This window comes from Amblyraja radiata, chromosome 7 (assembly GCF_010909765.2).
Source record: "Amblyraja radiata isolate CabotCenter1 chromosome 7, sAmbRad1.1.pri, whole genome shotgun sequence".
Taxonomy (NCBI): domain Eukaryota; kingdom Metazoa; phylum Chordata; class Chondrichthyes; order Rajiformes; family Rajidae; genus Amblyraja; species Amblyraja radiata.
The window spans coordinates 82952982-82980329 of record NC_045962.1 but is presented as its reverse complement, the minus strand read 5'-3'; the positions used below and the strand labels follow the sequence as shown (position 1 = coordinate 82980329).

The following is a 27348-nucleotide window of genomic DNA, read 5'->3' as shown; positions in this document are numbered from 1 at the left end:
CCACTGGGCGATGGTATCAGTCCCGCGGTTCAAGCTCCGCGGCCCGGGGGTGGTCGAAGCTGCCGCCCTCCAGTCCAGCGAACGCAGCTGTTGCAACAGGAGCTCCAGGTCGCCGCCGCCAGAACGCCACCTCAGCCGCCGGAGCACCGTCTCCGCCCCGCACCGGGCCGCCCACACGGCAGCGTCTCAGCCCCGCACCGGGCCGCCCTGCTGTTAAATGTCAGCACTTCACCTTTACAAACCAGATGAGGTTCATGCTCATAAATTCGAGCAGAATTAGGCCATTCGGCCCATCACAGTCTACTCCGCCATTCAATCATAGAAACATAGAAACATAGAAAATAGGTGCAGGAGTAGGCCATTCGGCCCTTCGAGCCTGCACCACCATTCAATATGACCATGGCTGATCATCCAACTCAGTATCCTGTACCTGCCTTCTCTCCATACCCCCTTGATCCCTTTAGCCACAAGGGCCACATCTAACTCCCTCTTAAATATAGCCAATGAACTGGCCTCAACTACCTTCTGTGGCAGAGAATTCCACAGATTCACCACTCTCTGTGTGAAAAGATAGATCATGGCTGATCTAACTTTCCCTCTCAACGCCATTCTCCCCATAACCCCTGACACCCGTACTAATCACGAATCTGTCAATCTCTTCCTTAAAAATTCCCACTGACTTGGCCTCCACAGCCTTCTGTGGCAATGAATTCCACAGATGCACCACCCTCTGACTGAAGAAATTCCTCTTCATCTCCTTTCTAAAGGTTACGTTCTTTAATTCTGAGGCTCTGGCCTCTGGTCCTAGACTCTCCCACTAGTGGAAACATCCTCTCCACATCCACTCTATCCAGGCCTTTCACTATTTGGTAAGTTTCAATGAGCAACCCCCCGCCCATCCTTCTAAACTCAGGTCACCATGGAAACGATGTGTGATTTTTTTTTAGCAAGAGCTGAAGTGATATTTTTATACCCATTTTCACTGACCTGATAGCATTCTCGGGTCAGTCTGCTGTGGGGAGGCAACATTAAATTTGCTGCAGTGAGATCTAGCACTCAGGCGGTGACCAGAAGCTTTTACTGAAGTCAGTCCCGGTGCTCTCAATCCGAGGAAAAGTGTTGCCGTTTGACAGCCTTCGAGGGATTTTAGCTTCTCGTCAGGCTTGTGACCTCCAGGTGGACCACAAAATGCTGGAGTAACTCAGCGGGACAGCATCTGTGGAGAGACGGAATGGGTTGACGTTTCGGGTCGAGACCCTTCTCCAGATCTTTCTTTCCTTTCATTTCTCCCCACTCCACCCCCACCTCATCATTCCCGTCCACGCTGGTCAGCTGGTGTGGCGGTCAGCCTGCTCAAGAGATTGGACAACAATAACAGCACAAAATCACCTACGTTTACAGGTCAAGTGACACAGTACGATACAATTTCCTTTATAGTCATTCACACAATAGTTTGAACGAAATTGCGTACCTTGCAGTCATGAGAAAAAAAGCAACAAAACACACAATTAACACAATTTTACACAAACATCCATCGCAGTGAATCTCCAGGCACCTCCTCACTGTGATGGAAGGCAAAAGGTCTTATCTCTTCCTTGCTTGTTCTCCCGCTGCGTCGAGGCGATCGAGGCTCTCGATGTTGAGGCCCCCGCCGGGTGATGGTAAATCCCGCGGCCGATTCCAAGCTCGGCGAACGGGCCGATTCAAACCCCCACGGCTTGGGGCGGACGAAGCTGCTGTTGCGGGAGCTCCGGAGAATCGGTCACCAACCAGGGACCTGCGAGCCCCCGACGCTACCTTCCACAGGGTTCGCGGCCGAAACCTCCGGAGCTCCGAAGTCGGGCCGCAGCCTCCGAAGTCAGCCAGATCCGCGATGGTGAGTCCCCAGGCTCTGCCACCGGAGCCTCGAGGTCGATTGCAGTTGGAGGCCGCCAGCTCCACGGTATTAGACCTCAGCGCAGGGAGGGTAAAGAGAGGGTAAACGCACAGTATGTGTGGACTTGCCCAAACGAGGATGTTGCCAGGGCTACAGGGAGAAAGGTTGGACAGGCCAGGACTTTAGTTTAGTGTAGTGTGCCCCTAGTGTGTAGGAAGTGGTTGTGAAAGTGTGGGATAAACGTGGGACTAGTGTGAACAGGTGACCCGATGGTCAGCGTGGACTCGGTGGGCTGAAGAGCCTGGTTCCATGCTGTATCTCTCAATTAAAAGCTGCAGATAGTGTTGTAGAGAGAGAGAGGGGGTGAGACAGAGAGAGAGTGAGAGTGAGTGAGACAGAGAGAGAGTGAGTGAGTGAGTGAGACAGAGAGAGAGTGAGTGAGACAGAGAGAGAGTGAAAGAGACAGAGAGAGAATGAGAAAAAGAAAGCGAGAGAGTGAGAGTATGAGTGAGAGAAAGAGAGAGTGAGTGAGACAGAGAGTGTGAGACAGAGAGAGAAAGAGATAGTGAGAGAGAAAGAGAGAGAGAGAGAGAATAAATGAGACAGAGAGAAAGAGAGAGTGTGAGACAGAGAGAGAGAGAGAGAGAGAGAGAGAGTGAGAGAGACCGAGAGAGAGAATGAATGAGACAGAGAGAAAGAGAGAGAGAGTGAGTGAGACAGAGAGAGAGAGAGAGAGAGAGAGAGAGAATGAATGAGACAGAGAGAAAGAGAGTGAGTGAGACAGAGAGAGAAAGAGAGAGAGAATGAATGAGAGAGAGAAAGAGAGAGTGAGTGAGACAGAGAGAAAGAGAGAGAGAGAGTGAGTGAGGGAGACAGAGAGAGAGAATAAGAGGAAGAGTATTGGTGTGATATTGGTATTTGTTTATTATTATTATCTGTACCAATATACAGTGAACATCTTTGTTTTGCATACTATCCAGGCACATTGTGCCATACATAAACAGTTATCGTGATACAGCACAGAAACAGCTCTTCGGGCCCTATTTATCCACACTGACCAAGATGCCCCATCTAAGCCAGTCCCAATTGCCTGTGTTTGGCCCATATCCCGTTAAACCTTTCCTATCCATGTACCTGTCCAAGTGTGTTTTAAATGTTGTTATAGTACCTGCCCCAACTACATCCTTTGGCACCTCGTTCTATATACCAACCTGCATCTAGGTGAAACAATTGCCAATAGACAATAGGTGCAGGAGAAGGCCATTCAGCCCTTCGAGCCAGCATCGCCATTCACTGTTGGAGGCAGAAGAGATTTGGCATCATGCTCGGCATAGACATTGCGGGCCGAAGGGCCTGTTCCTGTGCTGTTCTGTTCTTTGTACTTGGCTTCCATATGGACAATAGACAATAGATGCAGGAGTAGGCCATTCGGCCCTTCGAGCCAGCACCGGCATTCACTGTGATCATGGCTGAATGGGTCAGGCAGCATCTCTGCAGAAAAGTACCCCGTTCCTGCCTTCTCCCCATATCCCTGACTCCGCTATCTTTAAGAGCTCTATTTAACTCTCTTGAAAGCATCCAGAGAATTGGCCTCCATTGCCCTCTGAGGCAGAGAATTCCACAGATTCACAACTCTCTAGGCGATAAAGTTTTTCCTCATCTCCGTTCTAAATGGCCGACCCCTTATTCTTAATATTCTTAATATTCTTAATATCGCACTTTGGGTTTGTATAAGATCTTTCCCATCTCACCTTAAACCTATGTCCAATGGCTCTTGATACATATATATCAGGTAGTGAAAGAGGGAAAAAGAAACACAATGCAGAATATAATGCAGATAAAAAAGTGCAACGTCCACTACAAGTAGGCTGGAAGATCCGGAATCTATATGTAGTATATGAGGGATCAGAGATCCAGAGATAGACACAAAAAGCTGGAGGAACTCAGCGGGTCAGGCAGCATCTCTGCAGAAAAGGAAGAGGTGACGTTTCGGGTGGAGACCCTTCTTCAGACCCATAATTTGTAACTTTGTAAGCGCCCTTTATGGGCGACCTATCTCATGTGACAATAAAGTATTCAATTCAATTCAGCAGTGGGTGTATGGAACAAGTTGCCAGAGGAGGTAGTTGAGGCTGGGACGATCCCAACGTTTGAGAAACAGTTAGACAGGTGAATGGTTAGGACAGGTTTGGTGGGATCTGGGCCAAACACAGGCAGGTGGGACAAGTGCAGCTGGGACATGTTGGTCAGTGTGGGAAAGTTGGACCGAAGGGCCTGTCTCCACGCTGTATCAATCTATGTCTCTAAGAGAAAAACATTAGAATGCAGAAGATAGTTTTGCAGTATTATTCTTCCAAAGAAATAGTCCAAAGTCCTCAATGAGGTGGATGGAAAATTGGTGCGTGTGTGTGATTGGAGATGTTGGTGTGATAATATGTGGCAGTGTGTGTGTAAGATAAGTGTTGTGTATGTGTAATGGTTTTGTGTGCGTGTGTGCGTGTGTGTGTGTGTGTGTGTGCGTGGGTGGATGGGTGTGTGTGTGTGTGTGTGTGTGTGTGTGTGTGTGTGTGTGTGTGTGTGTGCGTGGGTGGATGGGTGTGTGTGTGTGTGTGTGCGTGTGTGCATGTGTGTGTGTGTGTGCGTGCGTGTGTGTGCGTGGGTGGGTGTGTGTGTGCGTGTGGGTGTGTGTGTGCGTGTGGGTGTGTGTGTGTGCGTGTGTGTGTGTGTGTGCGTGCGTGTGTGCGTGTGTGTGTGCGTGTGTGTGTGTGCGTGCGTGTGTGTGTGTGTGTGTGTGTGTGTGTGTGTGTGTGTGTGTGCGTGTGTGCGCGTGCGTGCGTGTGTGTGTGTGCGTGCGTGTGCGTTGGTATGGATTTTGCATGTGTCTGAGCGTTTGTGAAGTTGGTTTAGTTTTGAGATACCATGTGGAAACCGCCCCTTTTTCCCCAATGAGCCCATGATGACCAGTGACCACCCGTACACTAGTTTTATCCAACATTATCCACACTGGGGACAATTTACAGAAACCAATTCACCTGCAAACCTGCACGTCTTTGGAATGTGGTAGGAAACCGGAGCACCCGGGGAAAACCCACGCAGGTCACGGGGAGAACATGCAAACTCCGTACAGACAGCACCCGTAGTGAGGATTGAACCCGGGGTTCCTGGCGCTGTGAGGCAGCAACTCTACCGCTGTGCCGCCCATTTATGTGTCTGAAGAAGGGTCTCGACCCGCAACCTCACCCAATCCTTCTCTCCAGTGATGCTGCCTGACCCGCTGAGTTACTCCAGCATTTTGTGTCTATCCTTGTGTGTATAATGGCGCTTGTATTTGTGTGTGTGTGTGAGAGACAGAGACAGAGACAGGGGTTTATGGTGTGTGTATGAAGGGGGTTGTTTGTGTTCGTGTATCCACCGAAGATAGACACAAAATGCTGGAGTAACTCAGCGAGTCAGGCAGCATTTCTGGAGAGAATGAATGGGTGACATTTCGGGTCGAGACCCTTCAGACTGAGAGTCAGGGGAAAGGGAGACATAGAGATGGGGAAGTGTAAGGTGTGGAAAAACCCAGATCAAAGGGGATGGTGATCCAAGGAAAATGTAGAATGGATCATTGTTAGCTGAGGGGAAGGTTACAACGAGGCATACAATCGGTAACATTTAATCAGGTGGACAGTGAAACGTCATGCATTCCTTCTCTCCAGAGATGCCGCCTGTCACGCTGAGTTACTCCTGCATTTTTTCGTTTTAGGCTTAGTTTTAAAGATACAGCACAGAAAAAGGCCTTTGTGCCCACCGAGTCCGCTCCGACCAGCGACCCCCGCACATTACTACCATCCAACACACACCATGGACAATTTACATTGACACCAAGCCAAGCAACTCACAAACCTGTACGCATTTGGAGTGCGGGAGGAAACTGAAGATCGCGGAGAAAACCCACGCAGGTCACGGGGGGAAGGTACAAACTCCGTACAGACAGCACGGGGAGTCGGGATCGAACCCGGGTCTCCGGCGCTGTAAGGCAGCGACTCTACCGCTGCGCCACCCATAGTTACCCGGGTCCTCGTTACACAGGGATAGGTTTGTTCGTGAATAACACTGACATGTACGTAAGTATTTCCCTCGGGAATCCATAAGCTGGTAATCAGGAGCATTGTTGACTTGCTTCCCTTTATCCGTGACATTTCCATTGACACCAATGTGTCTGCCAGGCTCCACTCAACTACCACTCACCTCATTGGAGACCCTCGGACTATCCTTGATCGGACTTTACTGGCTTTACCTTGCGCTAAACGTTATTCCCTTATCATGTATCTATACAATGTGGACGGCTCATATGTAATCATATGCAGTATTTTCGCTGAATGCATAGCACACAACAAGAGCTTTTCACGGCACTTCGGTCCACGTGACAATGAACTAAACTGAAACTAAACTAAATGTGAAGGAACTGCAGATACTGGTTGAAACCGAAGATCGACACAAAATGCTGGAGTAACTCAGCAGGTCAGGCAGCATCTCTGGAAAGAAGGAATGGGTGACGTTTCGTGTCATTCTGAAGAAGACACGTTTGGTGCCAGACATAAAAACAGTTTTTATCCACGAGTAGTTGCTCTACTCAACAGCCAAAAATCTGTAGCCTCCCTTTGATCTGGTATTTTGTTGGTTCACATGCTTGATCAATGGTGTTTTATCATTAATGTTTTATTATTATTAATGTTTAGTGTTATCGTAGTCATTCGTAACTGTCACTGTATGTCATGTTGTTACTTGTGGGCGGAGCACCAAGGCAAATTCCTTGTATGTGAATACTTGGCCAATAAACGTACTTACTTATTCGGTCTATTTTTGTGTCATCCGCAAACTTTGCCACAAAGCCTTCAATCCCCTCGTCTGAATCATTAATATACAACGTGAAGAGTAGCGGCCCCAGCACCGACCCCTGCGGAACTCCGCTAGTCACTGGCAGCCCACCAAAAAAAGCCCCCCCTTATTGCCACTCTTTGTCTTCTGCCATCCAGCCAACTTGCGATCCATGCTAGTATCTGCCCTTTGATAGCGTGGGCTCTTCAGTGGCCAAAGAATTCCACAGAGTCACCGTCCTCTGACTAAAGACATTTCTCCTCATCTCCATTCCTAAGCAGCTTCACGTGTGGCACCTTATCGAAGGCTTTCTGAAAATCTTTGTAAACAATAACTATTGCCTAGTCGGAGAACTCGGGTGGGGGAGGTACAGAGAGAGAGAGAGGGAGAGAGAGAGAGGGGGAGAGAAAGCAAGGGTTACTTGAAGTGAGAGAAGTCTAGCAAGAAGCTGTTCCTGTGTCTGGTGGTGTGTGTTGCTGTACCTTCAGTGTAAGGGGGGGGGGGGGGGGCTCGGAGTTGGGCAACTGTTAGGTTTATTGGTGGGATGGCGGGCGTTTGGTCGGCATGCCTAAGACAGTGAGGACATTTGTTCCTTTGTGATAGGCACAGACTGAGAACCGACACTGTTTTTTTCTCCCTCTCCCGTCTCCCTGGTAACGGCCCAGGAATCTCTCTGAATTACCATCCCCTGACCCCCTTGTCCCCCCAGAATAAAGGCGAGAAGTTATGCGTCGGCTTTTTGTTCCGATTCACTTCATTTTAAACGGTGCCATTGACGGCTAGCAGACCGAGATTCCCACAGCCCCAGGGGAGCACTGAGGCACCTGGATACAGAGGCTGGGCTGGGCTGGGCTTTGATCGGTGGTGTTTGGGTCTGTTATAAATTAACTGAGGTATGTTTCCACCAGTGGGAGAGCCTAGGACTAGAGCTCGCAGCCTCAGAATTAAAGGGCGTTCCTTTAAGAAGGAGATGAGGAGGAATTTCTTCAGTCAGAGGGTGGTGAATCTGTGGAATTCATTGCCACAGATGGCTATAGACAATAAACAATAGACACAGGAGTAGGCCATTCGGCCCTTCGAGCCAGCACCGCCATTCAATGTGATCATGGCTGATCATCCCCAATCAGTACCCCGTTCCTGCCTTCTCCCCATATCCCCTGACTCCGCCATCGTTAAGAGCCCTATCTAGCTCCCTCTTGAACGTATCCAGAGAACCGGCCTCCACCGCCCTCTGAGGCAGAGAATTCCACAGACTCACCACTCTCTGTGAGAAAAAGTGTTTCCTCTTCTCCGTTCTAAATGGCTTATCCCTTATTCTTAAACTGTGGCCCCTGGTTCTGGACTTCTGGTTTATGGAGGCCAAGTCAATGGATATTTTTAAGGCGGGGATAGATAGATTGAGGGAGTGCAGCGTAGGTTCACCAGGTTAATTCCCGGGATGGCGGGACTGACATATGATGAAAGAATGGGTCGACTGGGCTTGTATTCACTGGAATTCAGAAGGAAGAGAGGGGATCTTATAGAAACATATAACATTCTTAAGGGATTGGACAGGCTTGATGCAGGAAAAATGTTCCCGATGTTTGGGGGAGTCCAGAACCAGGGGTCATAGTTTAAGAATAAAGGGGAGGCCATTTAGGACTGAGATGAGGAAAAGCTTTTTCACCCAGAGAGTTGAGAATCTGTGGAATTCTCTGCCACAGAAGACAGTGGAGGCCAATTCACTGGATGTTTTCAAGAGAGAGTTAGATTTAGCTCTTAGGGCTAACGGAATCAAGGATGGGGAGAAAGCAGGCGAGGGGTACTGATTTTGGATAATCGGCCATGATCATATTTAATGGCGGTGCTGGCTCGAAGGGCCGAATGGCCTACTCCTGCACCTATTGTCTATGTGTCCATTACCCGCATATCCATATGCCAATCCAAAAGTCCATATCATATCTGCATCCACCACCACTCGTGGCAGTGTGATCCAAGCACCCACCACCCTCTGTGTAAAAGACATCTCCCTGAAACATTGCCCCTCTGGCCTTGAAGCATATGCCCCCTTGTATTTGATTTTTTCCATCCTGGGACAAAGGTTCTGACTCTCTACCCTATCTACGCATCTGATAATTGTCTATACTTCTATCAGGTCTCCACGCAAACTCCGCATTCTGTAGAAAACAATCCAAGTCTGTGCTATCTATCATAGAAACATAGAAATATAGAAAATAGGTGCAGGAGTAGGCCATTCGGCCCTTCGAGCCTGCACCGCCATTCAATATGATCATGGCTGATCATCCAACTCAGTATCCTGTACCTGCCTTCTCTCCATACCCCCTGATCCCTTTAGCCACAAGGGCCACATCTAACTCCCTCTTAAATATAGCCAACGAACTGGCCTCAACTACCTTCTGTGGCAGAGAATTCCAGAGATTCACCACTCTCTGTGTGAAAAATGTTTTTCTCATCTCGGTCCTAAAAGATTTCCCCTTTATCCTTAAACTGTGACCCCTTGTTCTGGACTTATAATAATAATAATAATAATAATAATAACTTTATTTATAATATCGGAAATTATAACATTCCCCAACATCGGAAACAATCTTCCTGCATCTAGCTTGTCCAACCCCTTAAGAATTTTGTAAGTTTCTATAAGATCCCCCTCAATCTTCTAAATTCTAGCGAGTACAAACCGAGTATCCCTGTAGCCAACATCCCATAATCCAGCCATCATTGTGGTAAACCTCCACTGCACCCTTTCCAAAACCTCCACATTCTTCCTGTAATGGGGAGACTCGAACTGCACGCAATATTCCAAATGCGGCCTAACCATTGTCCTATAAAATGCAGTGGCTCTCAACCATTTAGTTTTCTCTTTTGACTCTAGTTTAGACTTTAGAGATACAGCGTGGAGATAGACCCCATACACCAGCACCATCCTACATACTAGGAACAATTTACAATTTACAGAAGCCAATTAACCGACAAACCTGTACATCTTTGGAGTTCTGTATTTTGAATTTGTGGCCATTCAGTGGCCGAAGGGCCTGTTTCCATGCTGTATTTCAATCAATCAATTCAATCAAAAAACTAGGGTGATCAATGGCCGGTGTGGACTTGGTGGGCCGAATGGCCTGTTTCCATGCTGTATTTTTGAAAACCAATTTGCCATAAAAATCTAGTCTGAATGGGTGATCGATGGCCGGTGTGGACTTGGTGGGCCGAATGGCCTGTTTCCATGCTGTATCTTTGTAAACCAATTCACCAAAATACCTGGTGTGAATGGGTGATCGATGGCCGGCATGGACTCAGTGGGCCGAAGGGCCTGCTACCATGTATCTTTCAATCAATTCATTAAATAAAAAGGAGTGTGAATGGGTGATCGATGAGTAAACTAGATTGGAGCCCAAGGCAGACACGAAATGCTGGAGTAACTCAGCAGGCCAGGCAGCATCGCTTGTGAGAAGGGATGGTGATGTTTTGGGGTCGAGACCCTTCTCCAGACTGAGAGGGACTCAGGGGAGAGGGAGACTAGAGACAAGGAAGGGTAAGATGTGAAAATGACGGATCAAAGGAGACGATGATCAAGGTAATGCAGAATGGTTCATTGCTGGCTGAGGGGAAGGTGGCAACAAGGCACTCAATCGGTAAAATTAATCAGGTGGACATTGAAGCTAGTCGGAGAACGATGGTGGGGGAGGGTCGGAGAGCGAGAGGGAAAGCAAGGGTCGAGTTTTGAGTCGAGACCCTTCTTCAGACAGGCAGAGATGGAGGCATAGGTGACTGCAGATGCTGGAATCAAGCAGATGAAAAAACAAACAGCTGGAGGAACTCAAATACCCAGGATCCCAGCTGCAGTCAAACTGGGAGATGATGATACACACATTAGCTGTGGTGTGCCTCTTACATTGAAGATGTTACCTCAGTACAATAATTTTGACTCATTGTGTGTGAAGCACATGAAGGTCTCCCTGGAGTTAGCACTTCAAGCATTTGCTTTGATTAGCCTCCTGCGCTTACTCATTAACCTTGTTAGCAACTTTCATTTGCTTTTATTATCCTAATTAAGTAGACATTTACATTTTCATTCCTTCAAAGCTCTGTACATATTTTTTTCAAGTGCCTTTTACATCATTCTAACTCTGCATGGCTTCAAACAATAGGATTTGAATTGAAAGGTAAAATTATATTTTTACGGCTCGGGGCATTACAGTAAGTTTACAGCTCGTCGAGTCTTTACTTTCGACTTTAGTCTTTCGAGATACAGCGTGGAAACAGGCCCTTTGGCCTACCGAGTCCACGCCGACTTACGATCACCCTGTACACTAGCTCTATCCTACACACTAGGGACAATTTACAATTTTATCGAAGCCAATTAACCTTCAAGCCTGGATAGACACAAAGTGCTGGAGTAACTCATCGAGTCAGGCAGCATCTCTGGAGGAAAATGATGTGTGACCTTTTGGGTCGAATTCCGTTTTCACACTCAGTTCTGAAGGATGGTCCTGGACTGAAACATCACCCATCCTTTTTCCTCCAGAGATGCTGCCTGACCCGCTGAGATACTCCGGCACTTTGTGTCTATCTTCGGCGTAAACCAGCGCCTGCTGTTCCTTTCTACGCAACCTGCAAACCCGTACGTCTTTGGCTTGTGGGAGGAAACCGGAGCACCCGGAGAAAACCCACGCGGTCACTTGGGAGAAAGGACAAAACTCCCTACACACGCACGCACGGCACCCGTGGTCAGGATTGAACCCGGGGCTCTGGCGCTGTAAGGCAGCAACTCCACTGCTGCACCAAAGTGCCGCCTGAGTCACAGAGTCACACAAGCACGGAAACAGTCCCCTCGGCCCAACTGGTCCACGCCTACCAAGATGGCGCACTCAAGCTAGATCCAGTGACCTGCGTTTGGACCATATCCCTCGATGCAGCCGAGCCCATCACACAAACCAGCCACGTCCCCTTCCACTGTGAGAGGGGATCTTATTGAAACATATAAGATTATTAAGGGTTTGGACATGCTAGAGGCAGGAAACATGTTCCCGATGTTGGGGGAGCCCAGAACCCAGGGGCCACAGTTTAAGAATAAGGGGTAAGCCATTTAGAATGGAGATGAGGAAAAACCTTTTCACACAGAGAGTTGCGAGTCTGCGGAATTCTCTGCCTCAGAGGGCGGTGGAGGCCGGTTCTCTGGATACTTTCAAGAGAGAGCTGGATAGAGCTCTTAATGATAGCGGAGTCAGGGGATATGGGGAGAAGGCAGGAATGTGGTACTGATTGGGGATGATCAGCCATGATCACTTTGAATGGCGGTGCTGGCTCAAGGGGCCGAATGACACCTATTGACATCTATATCACTCGATCCTTCACGCTGCCTTGGGAAAGCAGCCAATATTATCAAGGACCACACTCCCTGGCCATTCTCCTCTCTCCCTCCTCTCCTTGGTCAGAAGGTACAAAAACTTAAATGGACTTACCACCATGTTGAAGACCATCTTCTTCCCACCTATTATCAGATTCTTGAATAGACCTCATACCTTGGATTCATGGGAGGTGGTCTTGGAGGGGAGGATGCTCCTCAAACTGCGAAGCACGCTGGACAATACAGCTCACCTCCTCCATGACACACACTGGTCAACCTGAGGAGCACCTTCGGCAACAGACTGGTTCCACAAAGATGCAGCACAGAATACCACAGGAGATCCTTCTTCCCTGTGGCTATCAAAATGTACAACATCCTCCGCCTTCTGTCGTGGGGTAGACTGACTCCCCCCTCCCCCCTATCTTTGACATCCCCAATCCTTTCCACTCTTCACTTTAATTCCATAATTCATGTGTCTTGTGTTTTATGACTGTTGACAAACCAATTTCCTTCTTGGGATATATTAAGTTTTATCATTTCGTATTGTATTAAGGATGAATTACCCGATCTTCCAATCTACCTCATTGTGGCCCTTGCACTTTTTTTTATTTAAGCCTACTCTGTCGCTGTAACAGTATATTCTGCACTTTTATCTGTTGTGCTCTTGTCTGGTACAATTTGCCCGGAGAGCATGCAAACCAAAGTCTTTCCACTGTATCTCAGGGCATGTGTCAATAATAATCTAATCCCAATGCCTACACTTTCTTTGTGTGGTAAGTACTGCTGTGACGTGCCGTTGCTTTTTAGAAATTTTAACCTTAAGAAAGGATTAGTAAAGTTGATAAAAGTAACATTTATTCATTAAGTTAGACGGCGAGGCTTAAGCAGCTTAAGCAGCTTGTGGGACGATGATCTGCCAGAGGCACCAACAGCAAAGAGCAAAATGCAAGCCAGCAACCTTATGTCTACACTAAAAGCACTGCTAATGCCAATACCAATGCCAATGCCAATACGAATACCCATGCCAGTACCAATTAAATGCCAATGCAAATCCTAATAACTAAACTAATGCCAATGCAAGTACCAATACCATGTCAATACCAATGTCAATGCCCATACCCATGTCAATGCCCATATCATTGGCAATACCAATGGCAATGCCAATGTCAAGGCCAATACCAATGTCCATACCCATGTCAATGCCCATATCATTGGCAATACCAATGGCAATGCCAATGTCAATGCCAGTATCAATGCCAAAGCCAATGTCAATGCCAATATCAATGGCAATACCAATGTCAATGCCAATGTCAAGGCCAATAGCAATGTCCATACCAATGTCAATGCCAACACCAAAAATACCTGTACGGAGTTTGTACGTTCTCCCCGTGACCGCGTGGGTTTTTTCCAAGATCTTCGGTTTCCTCCCACGCTCCAAAGAAGTACAGGTTAGTAGGTTAATTGGCTTGGTGTAAGTGTAAATTGTCCCTAGTGTGTGTAGGATAGTGTTAATGTGCGGGGATTGCTGGTCGGAATGGACTCAGTGGGCTGAAGGGCCTGTTTCTGCGCTGTATCTCTAAACTAAACTAAATTGAACTAAACTAAATTAAAGCAGTCCCTTCGGAAAGAGTTCATGGTGTGCGAACTTCATGTCCAAATCTCTTGGCAGGCATAAGGTGGTCAATGAAAGGATGTCTTTGTTTATAGTGTTCCACAGTCACGATTGATCTTAAATTAGACTGAGTTTTAACCTCAAATTAATGTTTTCGCCTTCTGGCTTTACACTAAAAGGCATTTACTGACACAAGATAGTTTTGACTAAGGTTACTGCTCCACGTTCTATAGACTTCAGTACAGCTATCAGCTTTGGCCACTTGTAACAAGGTTCCAAGTATATGTTTCTCCCCTTGGCAGTATTGTGTCTAGTTTTGGTCGCCCTGGTGTAGGAAAGATGCCATTAAGCTGGAAAGAGTGCATCGAAACATAGAAAAAAGGTGCAGGAGTAGGCCATTCGGCCCTTTGAGCCAGCACCGCCATTTAATATGATCATGGCTGATCATCCAAAATCAGTACCCCTTTCCTGCTTTTTCCCCATATCCCTTGATTTCTTTAGCCCTAAGAGCTAAATCTAAACATCCAGTGAATTGGCCTCCGCTGCCTTCTGTGGCAGAGAATTCCACAGATTCACAACTCTCTGGGTGAAAAGGTTTTTCCTCATCTCAGTCCTAAATAGCCAACCCCTTATTCTTAAACTGTGACCCCTGGTTCTGGGCTCCCCCAACATCGGGAACATTTTACCTGCATCTAGCCTGTTCAATCCGTTAAGAATTTTATATGTTTTTTATAATATACCCTCTTATCCTTCTAAATGCCAGTGAATACGAGCCCAGTCGACTCATTCTTTCATCATATGACAGTCCCGCCATCCTGGGAATTAACCTGGTGAGCCTACGCTGCACCCCCTCTATAGCAAGAATGTCCTTCCTCAAATTAGGAGACCACAACTGCACACAATACTCCAAGTATTGTGAAACATAGAAACATAGAAAATAGGTGCAGGAGTAGGCCATACGGCCCTTCGAGCCTGCACCGCCATTCAATATGATCATGGCTGATCATCCAACTCAGTATCCTGTACCTGCTTTCTCTCCATACCACTTGATCCCTTTAGCCACAAGGGCCACATCTAACTCCCTCTTAAATATAGCCAATGAACTGGCCTCAACTGCATTCTGTGGCAAAAAATTCCAGAGATTCACCACTCTCTGTGTAAATTTTTTTTTCTCATCTCAGTCCTAAAAGATTTCCCCCTTATCCTTAAACTGTGACCCCTTGTTCTGGACTTCCCCAACATCGGGAACAATCTTCCTGCATCTAGCCTGTCCAACCCCTTAAGAATTTTGTAAGTTTCTATAAGATCCCCCCTCAATCTTCTAAATTCTAGCAAGTACAAGCCGAGTCTATCCAGTCTTTCTTCATATGAAAGTCCTGACATCCCAGGAATCAGTCTGGTGAACCTTCTCTGTACTCCCTCAATGGCAAGAATGTCTTTCCTCAGATTAGGTGTCCTTCCTCAGATCAGTGAAGCGAAGCACAGTGAAGATTTACAAGAATGTTGCCAGAACTTGTTGCCTGAGCTACAGGGAGAGGTTGAGCAGGGCTAGGACTTTATTCCCTGGAGCGCATGAGGCTGAGGGGGTGATCTTATAGAGGTGTATCAAATTATGAGGGTTCCGATAGGGTTATGGTCTTCGTCTTGCCTACGGCATGCACAGCCTAAAGTTGTAGGTCAACTTGTTCTATTTGATCTTGTTTGTGCACGTCGGGTTGATTGCATTAGTTGAAACAGGGTGGACCACGTGAAGGTTGCAATCTCCCACCCCAGGGTTATTGTGCAAAGTATATTTCCAGGTTTGGGGAATCAAGAACCAGCAGTCATAGGTTCAAGGAGAGAGGGGAAAGATTTAGACAATAGACAATAAACAATAGACAATAGGTGCAGGAGTAGGCCATTCGACCCTTCGAGCCAGCACCACCAATCAATGTGATAATAGGAACTTGAGGGGCAACTTTTTTACACTAAGGGTGGTGGTTGTATGGAACGATCTGCCAGAGGAGGTAGTTGAGGCTGGTACTATTGCAGCGTTTCAAAGACATTTGAACAGGTACATGGATAGGATAGATTTCGGGGGTTTTGGGCCAAGCGTCGGAAGGTGGGACTTGTGTAGATGGGGCATGTTGGTCAGCATGGGCAAGTTGGGCTGAAGGGCCTGTTTCCATGCTGTACGACTCTATGACACTTGGTATCTATGGTGCATGGATATGTGAGGTTCAGAGGAATATGGGCCAAACATGGGAAAATGGGACTAGTATGGATGGAGCATCTTGGTCAGCATGGCCGAGTCGGGCCGAAGGGTATGTTTCCCGTATGACTTTCCATGTTCTCCAACTAAACACTGAACTCCTCGCCCGTGGTTTAATTACAGGGCGTCTCCAACATTCCTTCGTACAAACCATAGTCTGTTTTCCAACATGTGCACATGTGATGGACACAAACATTTCAGCTGATAACTAAGACAATGAATCTTAGAGATCTAGTGTTATCGTCCCAAGTTTTGCAATCCGCGATGATATTTATGCACCTCTATCATCTCCTGCACAAAGTCTCATTGCCTTCAGACATACTCGACTAATCACAGCATGTTTTAGGAACAGCTCCATCCAAGACCGCAATAAATCGTAGAGATTTGTCGACGCAGCCCAGACCGTCAAACAAACCAACCTCCCTTCCAGTGACTCCATTTGCACCTCACACTGCCTCGGCAAGGCCAGCAGCATAATCAAGGACCAGTCGCACCCTGGCCACTCCCTCTTCTCCCCTCTCCCATCGGGCTAAAGGTACAGAAGTGTGAAAACGCACACCTCCCGATTCAGGGGCAGTTTCTTCCCAGCTATTCAGATTCAGATTCAGATTCAAACTTTATTGTCATTGTGTAGTGTACACTACAGAGACAACGAAATGCAGTTAGCATCTCCCTAGAAGAGCGACAAAGAATATGAGCAATAAATAAATATATTTACGTGCATACAGTCATAGTAGTGCAATTATTTTTCCTGGTGGAAGGAGTGTCCGGGGGGGGGGGGGTGATTGGAAATCACCGAGGCACAGTGTTGAGCAATGTAACAGCCGCAGGGAAGAAGCTGTTCCTGGACCTGCTGGTCCGGCAACGGAGAGACCTGTAGCGCCTCCCGGATGGTGGGAGGGTAAACAGTCTGTGGTTGGGGTGAGAGCAGTCCTTGACGATGCTGAGTGCCCTTCACAGACAACGCTTGCTTTGGACAGACTCAATGGAGGGGAGCGAGGAACCGGTGATGCGTTGGGCAATTTTCACCACCCTCTGCAGTGCTTTCCGGTCGGAGACAGAGCAGTTGCCATACCATACTGTGATACAGTTCCAGGCAATTGTGATCAGGCAATTGAACCATCCCACCACAACCAGAGAGCGGTCCTGAACTACCATCTATCTCATTGGTGACCCTCGGACTATCCTTGATCGGACTTTGCTGGCTTTATCTTGAAGTAAACGTTATTCATGTTATTCCCTTTATCACGTATCTGTACACTGCGAACGGCTCGATTGTAATCGTGTACGTTCTTTCCACAGACTGGTTAGCACGCAACAAAGGCTTTCCACTGTACCTCGGTGCACGTGGCAGTAAACTAAACTGAACTGAATTTGTGTAGGAAGGAACTGCAGATGCTGGTTTAAACCGAAGATAGACACAAAAAGCTGGAGTAGCTCAGCGGGACAGGCAACATCTCTGGAGAAATGGAATAAGTGACTTTCCGGGTCACCTATTCCCTTTTCTCCAGAGATGCTGTTTGACCCGCTGAGTTACTCCAGCTTCTTGTGTCTCTGAACTGAACTTTATGTTGGGCACATATAACTCCAGCTGGATACCCAAGTCTATGAATCTTAGAGATTTAGTATTATTGTCCCCAGTTTCTGCAGTCTACGAATATATTTGTGCAGTTCAATCATCTCCTGCGGAAGGCTCATTGCCTGCGGACATACCCTGGCTTCCCTGCCTCGCATCAATCTAGGTACAAAATGCTGACTTACTGCCTCTGATACCTTCTCACTGAGAGCTCCATTGCATCACGCCAATGCATTTCATTGGAAGCTTTCATTTGCATTAGGCAATGCGTTAGACGGTGGCAGGTAGAGACCTGGCTTCTATAATTCATCACCATTGCTCTTTAGTTGCACATAGCACGATCATTGCTCGGTCCATTTCAGCAATCCGTGATTGCTTTAAGACAGGCCCTGAAAGTTTTCAAATTGATTTACGTGGGGGTGGGTTGGGGGGCAATGGAAATGGGGATTGTGCTTATATGTGGCAATACTTCATTGAACTGTTAGCACCAGAAGAATTTCACTCTGCGTCTCGTACGATCTCAGCGATAATATAGAATCGTTGAACCATTGGCAAGAGAATGATCTCTTTTAAAATGGAGACATTTTATTCTTTCCCAGAAGGGCTGCCTTAGAACATGTAGAACATCGAGCAGTACAGCACGGGAACAGGCCCTTCGGCCCACAATGTCCATGCTGTACATGGCCATATTGTATATTGTCCCTAGTGTGCGTGGGATAGTGCTAGTGTGCGGGGATCGCTGGTCAGCGATGAGCAAGGAAGTGTGGGGCTAGGGTTGCCAACTGTCCCGTATTAGCCGGGACAATCGCGTATATTGGGCTAAATTGGTTAGTCCAGTGTATAGGTCCTGCAAGGGGGCGAACACACTACTCTCTGCAGAGCCTTCCTGTCAATAGACAATAGACAATAGGTGCAAGAGTAGGCCATTCGGCCCTTCGAACCAGCACCGCCATTCAATGTGATCATGGCTGATCATCCCCAATCAGTACCCCGTTCCTGCCTTCTCCCCATATCCCCTGACTCCACTAATTTTAAGAGCCCTATCTAGCTCTCACTTGAAAGCATCCAGAGAACCTGCCTCCACCGCCCTCTGAGGCAGAGAATTCCGTGCTGGGCAGAGCTGTTGCCAAACCAGATCGTGATGTTTCCATGGAGTCAGGATGTTTGCTACAGCACCAGAGTCGAAGGATTGAAGGATCCTCAGAGAGACTCTGAATTTCCTCAGCTGCCTGAGGTGGTAAAGGCGCTGCCTTGCCTTACTCACCAGTGCGGCAGCGTGTGTTGTCCATGTCAGATCCTCTGTGATGTGGACTCCCAGGTATTCATGTTCTGTACACCCATAAGAGTGGTAGGTACAGTACATGGAACAAGCTACTGGAGGAGATAGGTACTATGTTAAAAAAATAATTTGGGCAAGTACATGGTTAGGACAGGTTTACAAGGATATGGGCCAAACACAGGCAGGTGGGATTAGTGTAGATGGGCATGTTGGTCGGCGTGGGCAGGTTAGACCGAAGGACCTGTTTCCAATGCTATATGGCTATGAGTATAACTCTATGCCACTGTGGACTGAAGGGCCTGTTCCTGTACTGCTATGTTCTATGTGCTATGAACATCCACTGTGATCCAGACATAACGTGATGTGACGTTTTGGGTCGAATTGATAGATTAGATGTGGAGAGGATGTTTCCACTAGTGGGAGTGTCAGGACTAGAGGTCATAGTCTCAGAATTAAAGGATGCTCTTTTAGGAAGATGCAGAGAAATTTCTTTAGTCAGAGGGCAGTGATTCTGTGGAATTCTTTGCCACGGAAAGCTGCGGAGGTCAAATCATTTTTAAGTAGAGATAGATATATTCTTGATTAGTACAGGTGTCAGAGGTTATGGGGAGAAGGCAGGAGAATGTGGTTAGGAGGGAGAGATAGATCAGCCATGATTGAATGGCAGAGTAGACTTGATGTGCCAACTGGCCTAATTCTGCTCCTGTCACTTATGAACATAAAAGGTAGATAAAGGTGCTGGAGAAACTCAGCGGGTGAGGCAGCATCTATGGATTGAAGGAATAGGCGACGTTACGGGTCCAGACCCTTCTTGTGAAGTGGTCTTATTGACATACAGTATGTCCCAGAGAGAAGAATGAAATTCTTACTTACAGCAGCACAATAGAACATATAAACATAGTACACTGGAAAAAATATAATAAACGAGAAAACATTTGTTCAGTGTGTGTATATACACTCACATATACACAGATCATGTATATATATATATATACTAGACCGAGTGTTACCCGTTGGGTCCCTGTTCCATGGGAGGCCTTGTCCCTGAAAGCAACCCGTTTCCCCAACGCAATATTCCACCACTCACCCATAGCCCCCAACTGCACAGGGGCTGCTCATTTCCCCTTACTCCCTCGTTTTAAACTTTAAAAAAATTGCTCCTGCTAGGGCTGGCAGGACTCAGTGTCCTGGGATTGCAACATTGTAGCAGACAGGGCTAGAGGGTGAGAATCAACTGCCAGCCCATCAGCAGTGAGCTGCCAGCACATCAGGCTTGAGTGACTGAGCTGCCACCCCAAGAATCCATTTGGCCAACAATGTCCATACTAGCCCTCTGGAAACATACAAACTCCGTACAGAGACAGCGCCCGTAATCGGGATCGAACCCGGGTCTCCGGCGCTGCATGCGCTGTAAGGCAGCAACTCTACCGCTGCGCCACTGTGACTGCCCTCTGGAGAAAAGGATGCAACCTATCCCTATCTTATCCCTGCATCGACTGCATTTCTGCTTACACTGCATGGACAATACCAGAGCAACACTGATGGGGTATCACGCAGTTGGAGATGCCATCTTTAATAGGAGACATTAAAGCAATCCCCCATCAATGGCATTATTTATTTGAATTCCTGGAAACAGTGTGCATTAAGTTAAAGGCTTGCGGCTAAATCACTGACAATGTAAGAGTCGGGCAAGTATATGTGTCTACAATAAAGGTTCCTCATTATACTAACGAGCTTTGAACTTTATTGCCAGTTTGGTCTTGTCTGATTTATAGTCTTGTTCTTTGGAGCTGGAATCTGACGTGCTCCGTGTCCCACAGGGGCTTTCTGGGCTAGTTAGGTTTACAACGTTACCTGTGTTGGAAGGAACTGCGGATACTGGTTATAAACCGAGGACGGACACGAAATGCTGGAGTAACTCAGGCAGCATCTCTGGAGAAACGATATAGGTGATGTTTCGGGTTGAGATCTGATAGCTATCAGTCTGAAGAACGGTCTCGACCTGAAACGTCACCTATTCCTTCTCTGCAGAGATGCTGCCTGAGCCGCTGAGTTGCTCCAGGATTTTGAGTCTATCTTCAGTTACAACACACCTGTAGAAGGTAGAATGCGCTCGTCATTTCCTCCTTATCCTTCATATTGGTTAGTCTAATTTAGTTTGGTTTAGAGTTACAGCGTGAAAATAGGCCCTTCGGCTCAACAAGTCCGCACCGACCAGCGATCCCCGCGCATTAACGCTGTCCTACGCACACTATGGACAATTTATACTTACACCAAGCCAATTAACCTACAAGATCTTGGAGAAAACCCACGTGGTCACGGGGGAGAGCGTACAAACTCGGTATAGACAGCACCCGTAGTCTAGATCGAACCCGGGTCTCCGGCGCTGCAAGTGCTGCAAGCCAGTAACTCTACCACTGAGCCATTGTGCCGCCCGTATTGATTGGTTCCGTTAATCAATGCTTCCAATACTCAAGGTGAGTGGAAGTAAATGTGAGGGATGTACACAGACAGGGCCGGAGTGTAAGGGGCCGTGTGACTGGACTTCTTCTTCTTGTGTGTGGCGTGCACAGCCTAAAGTTGTAGATCAAGGGCAGACGTCCAGGCCAGGACAGCATCAGTTACTGGGTGGATGGGCTTTGATGCCACCAGGGAAAAGCCTCAGTGGGCAGTCATTCGCGATGTGTGGGATGGTCTGGTCCGGATGGTCTGTCCGCAGTCTGTCTGTCATCCCCCACTTACGCGGGTGATGGGCGGTTCTTGCATGGAAGGTGCGGATTCTGTTCAGGGTTCGCCATTGCTTGCGATGGAAGTCAAAACCCGGTGGTTTCACTGTGGGGACTGTGTTGACCTGTCCGTTGTTGGTGTTGGCATCTTTCCAGGCTCTGCACCACTCAGTCTCGCAGTCAAGGTCTTCCAGGGATTTAACGGAAGACCAGAAGGGTTTGCGGGACTTCAGGCGCATGTTGGGTGCAAACAAATAGATGTAGTGACTGCACCGGCTCCTTTGCTCTGTCAGCCTCTGCCTACATGATCTCCCGGTTGCCAAACACTTCTGAGCAATTTTGGGCCCCGTATCTGAGGAAGGATGTGCTGGAGCTGGAGAGGGTCCAGAGGAGGTTTGCGAGAATGATCCCACGAGAGAGCGGGTTAACATATGATGAGCGTTTGACGGCACTGGGCTTGGAGTTTAGGATGGTGGGGGGACCTCATTGAAACTGGATAGAGTGGATGTGGAATCTTGAGCCGAAACGTAACCTACTCCTTTTCTCCAGAGATGCTGCCTGACCCGCTGAGTCGCTCCAGCTTACTGTGTCTGTTTTCAGACTGGCATCTTATAGGGTCGTAACTTTAATCCTAATTGCATTCTCAAATTACGTTCCATAAAATACTCCAGACAGGAAATAATTTAACCTCACAAAGATGTGAAGCTGGGAATTAAGAAACTGCAGATGCTGGAGTCTTGAGAAAAAAAACAAAAAGCCCTTTCAATAATATCCGGCACGGTGGCGCAGCGGTAGAGTTGCTGCCTCACAGCGCCAGAGACCCGGAGTTCGATCCTGACCTCGGGTGCTGTGTGTACGGAGTTTGTGCGTTCTCCCTGTGACCTGCGTGGGTTTCCTCCAGGTGCTCCGGTTACCTCCCAAATCCCAAAGACCTCGTGTTTGTAGGTTAATTGGCTTCTGTAAAATTGTGAAATTGGGATAATATAGAACGAGTGTGAATGGGTGTTTAAGAAGGAACTGCAGATGCTGGAAAATGGAAGGTAGACAAAAGTGCTGGAGAAACTCAGCGGGTGCAGCAGCATCTATGGAGCGCAGGAAATAGGCAACGTTTCGGGCCGAAACCGTTCTTCAGACTGATCAACGGAGTGTGAAAGGGTAATGGATGGTCGGCATGGACTTGGTGGGAACTTTTTCTTCTTTTCGTGTCCATCTTGTTACAAGCATTACAATCAGCGGGAGCCATCGCTTGTTGCAATAGATGATGGTGGTAGCAGAATTAGCTCGGGATACTTCCAGTTCCCAGCCCCGTGACGTGGACGCTTCTGCTATGGGGCCTTTTACATGGCGACTCTTTGCATACGGTGACACAGAGGTAGAGTTGCTGCCTTACAGCGCCTGAGACCAAGGTTCGATCCCGACCACGGGTGCTGTCTGTACTGGGTTTGTACGTTCTCCCCGTGACCTGCGTGGGTTTTCGCCGAGGTTTTCAGTTTCCTCCCACGCTCCAAGGACGTACAGGTTTAATTGACTTGGTATGAATGTAAAATTGTCCCTAGTGTGTGTAGGATGGTGTTAGCGTGCGGGGATCGCTGGTCGTTGGGCCTGTTTCACTAAACTAAAACTAAACAAATTTGTGTTTGGTATGTAAAGCGAAGAATTTCACCATGACATGTCACTTGTGATAATAAAATATCAATCAATGAATCAAGGGAGAAGAATCAGTTTCTATGCTGTGATCTTTCAATCAATTCAATCAAGGAGGATTGTCTTGTAAAGCTGCACAGCCCATAAGTGTACCAACTCATTTGAAAGTGAGAGATTATATCACTGTGAGCGTTTCTTCTCCTGAGATCTTGCCTCATAACTTCGCAAATCAAAGAGGAATTTTAATGGTGCCAAATGTTGCCTGAGACAGCGTTGTGATCTAAAGCCATTTGCCACACAAGGCAATTAAAATGGGCCGTTGGCCGTTCAGTTTAGTTCAGAGATACAGCGTGGAAATAGGCCCTTCGGCCCACCGAGTCCGCACCGTCATTCCGCCACCCAGTGCACTGATGCTATCCCACACACACACTATGGACAATTTACAATATTACCGAAGCCAATTAAACAACAAACCCGCACGTCTTCGGAGTGTGGGGGGAGAGCGGAGCACCCGAAGAAAACCCGTGTGGTCACAGGGTCGAGCTGCTGCCTCAGAGTGCCGGAGTCACAGGTTCGATCCTGAACTCTGGGTGCTCCGGTTTCCTCCCACATCCCAAAGCCGCGCGGGTTTGTGAAGTTGATCGGACCTCTGTAGATTGTCCCGAGTGTGCAGGATGTGGATGTGAAATTGGGATAACATAGAACGAGTGTGAACGGGTGATCGATGGTTGGCATGGACTCGGTGGGCCGAAAAGCCTGTTTGCATGCAGTATCTCTCATCGAAACTAAACTAGGGTCTCGACCCTGAATGTCACCTATCCATGTTCTCCAGAGATGTTGCCTGACCTGCCAAGTTACTCCAGCACTTTGTGCCTTTTAAAAAAAAAACTTCCCTGGTAACCCTTTAAAACCTAACTCCTTGACTAAAACTTTTAAGAAGGAACTGCAGATGCTGGAAAATCGAAGGTAGACAAAAATGCTGGAGAAACTCAGCGGGTCGGACAGCCTCTCTGGAGAAAAGGAATGGGTGACGTTTCGGATCGCGACCTTTCTTCAGAATAACCATCCAATGTGACTTGCTTACAATAGACACAAAAAGCTGGAGAAACTCAGCGGGTCGGACAGCCTCTCTAGAGAAAAGGACTAGTTTTATTTTACCTTTTGACTTTTTTGCATATCTTTCATTCGCTTGTTCCATATCTCTCTACGTCACCGTCTATATCTCTCGTTTCCCTGTCATAGAAACATAGAAACATAGAAAACAGGTGCAGGAGTAGGCCATTCGGCCCTTCGAGCCTGCACCGCCATTCAATATGATCATGGCTGATCATCCAACTCAGTATCCTGTACCTGCCTTCTCTCCATACACCCTGATCCCTTTAGCCACAAGGGCCACATCTAACTCCCTCTTAAATATAGCCAACGAACTGGCCTCAACTACCTTCTGTGGCAGAGAATTCCAGAGATTCACCACTCTCTGTGTGAAAAATGTTTTCCTCATCTCGGTCCTAAAAGATTTCCCCCTTATCCTTAAACTGTGACCCCTTGTTCTGGACTTCCCCAACATTGGAAACAATCTTCCTGCATCTAGCCTGTCCAACCCCTTAAGAATTTTGTAAGTTTCTATAAGATCCCCCCTCAATCTTCTAAATTCTAGCGAGTACAAACCGAGTCTATCCAGTCTTTCTTCATATGAAAGTCCTGACATCCCAGGAATCAGTCTGGTGAACCTTCTCTGTATTCCCTCTATGGCAAGAATGTCTTTCCTCAGATTAGGAGACCAAAACTGTTCGCAATACTCCAGGTGTGGTCTCACCAAGACCCTCTACAACTGCAGTAGAACCTCCCAGCTCCTATACTCAAATCCTGACTCTCCTGACTATACTCTCCCCTGACTCTCGATCTGAAGAAGTGTCTCGACCTGAAACGTCAACTATTCCTTTCCTCCAGTGATGCTGCCTGACCCGCTGAGTTACCCCAGCATTTTGTGTCTCTCTTCGGTGTAAAGCTACATCTGCGGTTCCTTTTTACACGTGACTAGGACTACAGTTGCCTCTGTGAAAATCCAGTGAAGTGCCTCGACACATTTCACAACATAAAACGCACCATTTGTTGATGTTCAAAAGGCACTTTAATAACATTGTCGCCTCTCTCCCTCTCTGTCTCTGTCTCTTCAACAGATCTGAGTCCATGGGTGTCGAACTTCAGCTTTCCAGGAGTGTCCGACTACTCTCAACTGGCCATTGATCTCAGCAGGAATCAACTGTTAGTCGGTGCCAGGTAATAGACCATTTCCATCCTGATTGCCCTGCTGGGTTTTGTCAGAACCACTTGCCCCTGCGTCAAGATGCAGCACGCATCGCCCTTAACCCCTTCCCTGCCAGACTTGTCCTTTCATTCATTTGGTCTTCGTACCTCTCCATACCCCTCATAGACACAAAATGCTGGAGTAACTCAGCGGGACAGGCAGCATCTCTGGAGAGAAGGGACGGGGTGACGTTTCGGATCGAGAGCCTTCTTCAGACCCGGGTCTCGACCAGAAACGTCACCCATTCCTTCTCTCCAGAGATACTGCCTTTCAGCCAACAATTTAGAGTGTCGGAAGGAACTGCAAATACTGGTTTAAACCGGATAGACACAAAAAGCTGGAGTAAAGGGCGTGTCCTACAAGCACGCGACTGCATGTGGCAAGCGCGACCTAACGTGGTCGCTTGAGCTGTACAGCCTCGCGGGGCCGGTCCCACTTCAATCGCCGGAGCCGTATGGAGTTGTGCGGAGCTGGTCCTGACATCGCGCGGGGCTCCGAAAAACTGACACTGTCCAGAAATTCTGCGCGGCAAAGGCCTGCCGGTCCGCAGCCGCCTCGACGGGCGTGCACAGCGTCTCGACGCCGTACGCACAGCCTTGACGGCGTACGCCTAGCGCGAACTTCCCGCGGACTTCGCTCGAACTTCACGTCAACTCGTACGGAATCACTCGACCTCCGCGCGGCCCCCGCTTCCGGCTTGGTCGCGCTTGCTGCATGCAGTCGCATGCTCGTGGGACAGGCCCTTTACTCAGTGGGACAGGCGGCATCTCTGGAGAGAAGGAATGGGGTGATGTTTCTGGTCGAGCCCCTTCTTCAGACCATGGACCACTGTGGGCTCTGCCTTTCCTTGTTCATCGTCACTTTTTAATTTTTTTGCATATCTTTCGTTCATTTGTTCCCTATCTCTCCATATCACCGTCTATATCTCTCGCTTCCCCTGACCCTCAGTCTGAAGAACAGTCTCGACCCAAAACGCCACCTATTCCTTTTCTCCAGAGTTGCTACCTGTCCCGTTGAGTTACTCCACCATTGGCTAAACTAGCATCTGCAGTTCCTTCCCTACACAGCAGTCTACTTCAGTCTACTTTAGAGGGACAGCGTGAAAACATGCTGACCACTGATCACTAGCACTTACATAGAAACATAGAAACATAGAAATTAGGTGCAGGAGTAGGCCATTCGGCCCTTCGAGCCTGCACTGCCATTCAATATGATCATGGCTGATCATCCAACTCAGTATCCCGTACCTGCCTTCTCTCCATACCCTCTGATCCCCTTAGCCACAAGGGCCACATCTAACTCCCTCTTAAATATAGCCAATGAACTGGCCTAGACTACCCTCTGTGGCAGGGAGTTCCAGAGATTCACCACTCTCTGTGTGAAAAAAGTTCTTCTCATCTCGGTTTTAAAGGATTTCCCCCTTATCCTTAAGCTGTGACCCCTTGTCCTGGACTTCCCCAACATCGGGAGCAATCTTCCTGCATCTAGCCTGTCCAACCCCTTAAGAATTTTGTAAGTTGTCTTTGGAGTGTGGGAGGAAAGCGAAGATCTCGGAGAAAACCCACGCAGGTCACGGGGAGAAACGTATAAACTCCGTACAGACAGCACCCATAGTCGGGATCGAACCCGGGTCTCCGCGCTGCATTCGCTGTAAGGCAGCAACTCTACCATCATGCCGCCCTGTTTCTTATCTCCCTTTTTGTGTTGACCATCGGAAGGGGAAGGAGAGCGAGATGGGTATCTGAATGGAGTGGTCAGGTCAGCCTGGTTTCGATGCTGATAGCAACGGGAAGATACAGAGGGGGATTAGATTGGAGTGAAGTATCGACATTAAACCATTGTCCCAAATAGCCCGCCTAAGGGCAA

The 27348-nt window shown here is 47.8% G+C and overlaps 1 protein-coding gene across 3 annotated transcripts in view; it reads left to right on the top strand.

Annotated features, from left to right (window-relative positions):
• sema5b (semaphorin 5B) overlaps positions 1-27348 on the top strand; it is a 280478-nt gene that overhangs the window by 117805 nt on the left and 135325 nt on the right. For all 3 annotated transcript variants that reach the window (XM_033024865.1, XM_033024863.1, XM_033024864.1), the window contains exon 3: positions 25355-25454. In XM_033024865.1, coding sequence (XP_032880756.1) covers positions 25355-25454 — 100 coding nt within the window. The remainder of the gene's footprint in view (positions 1-25354; positions 25455-27348) is intronic.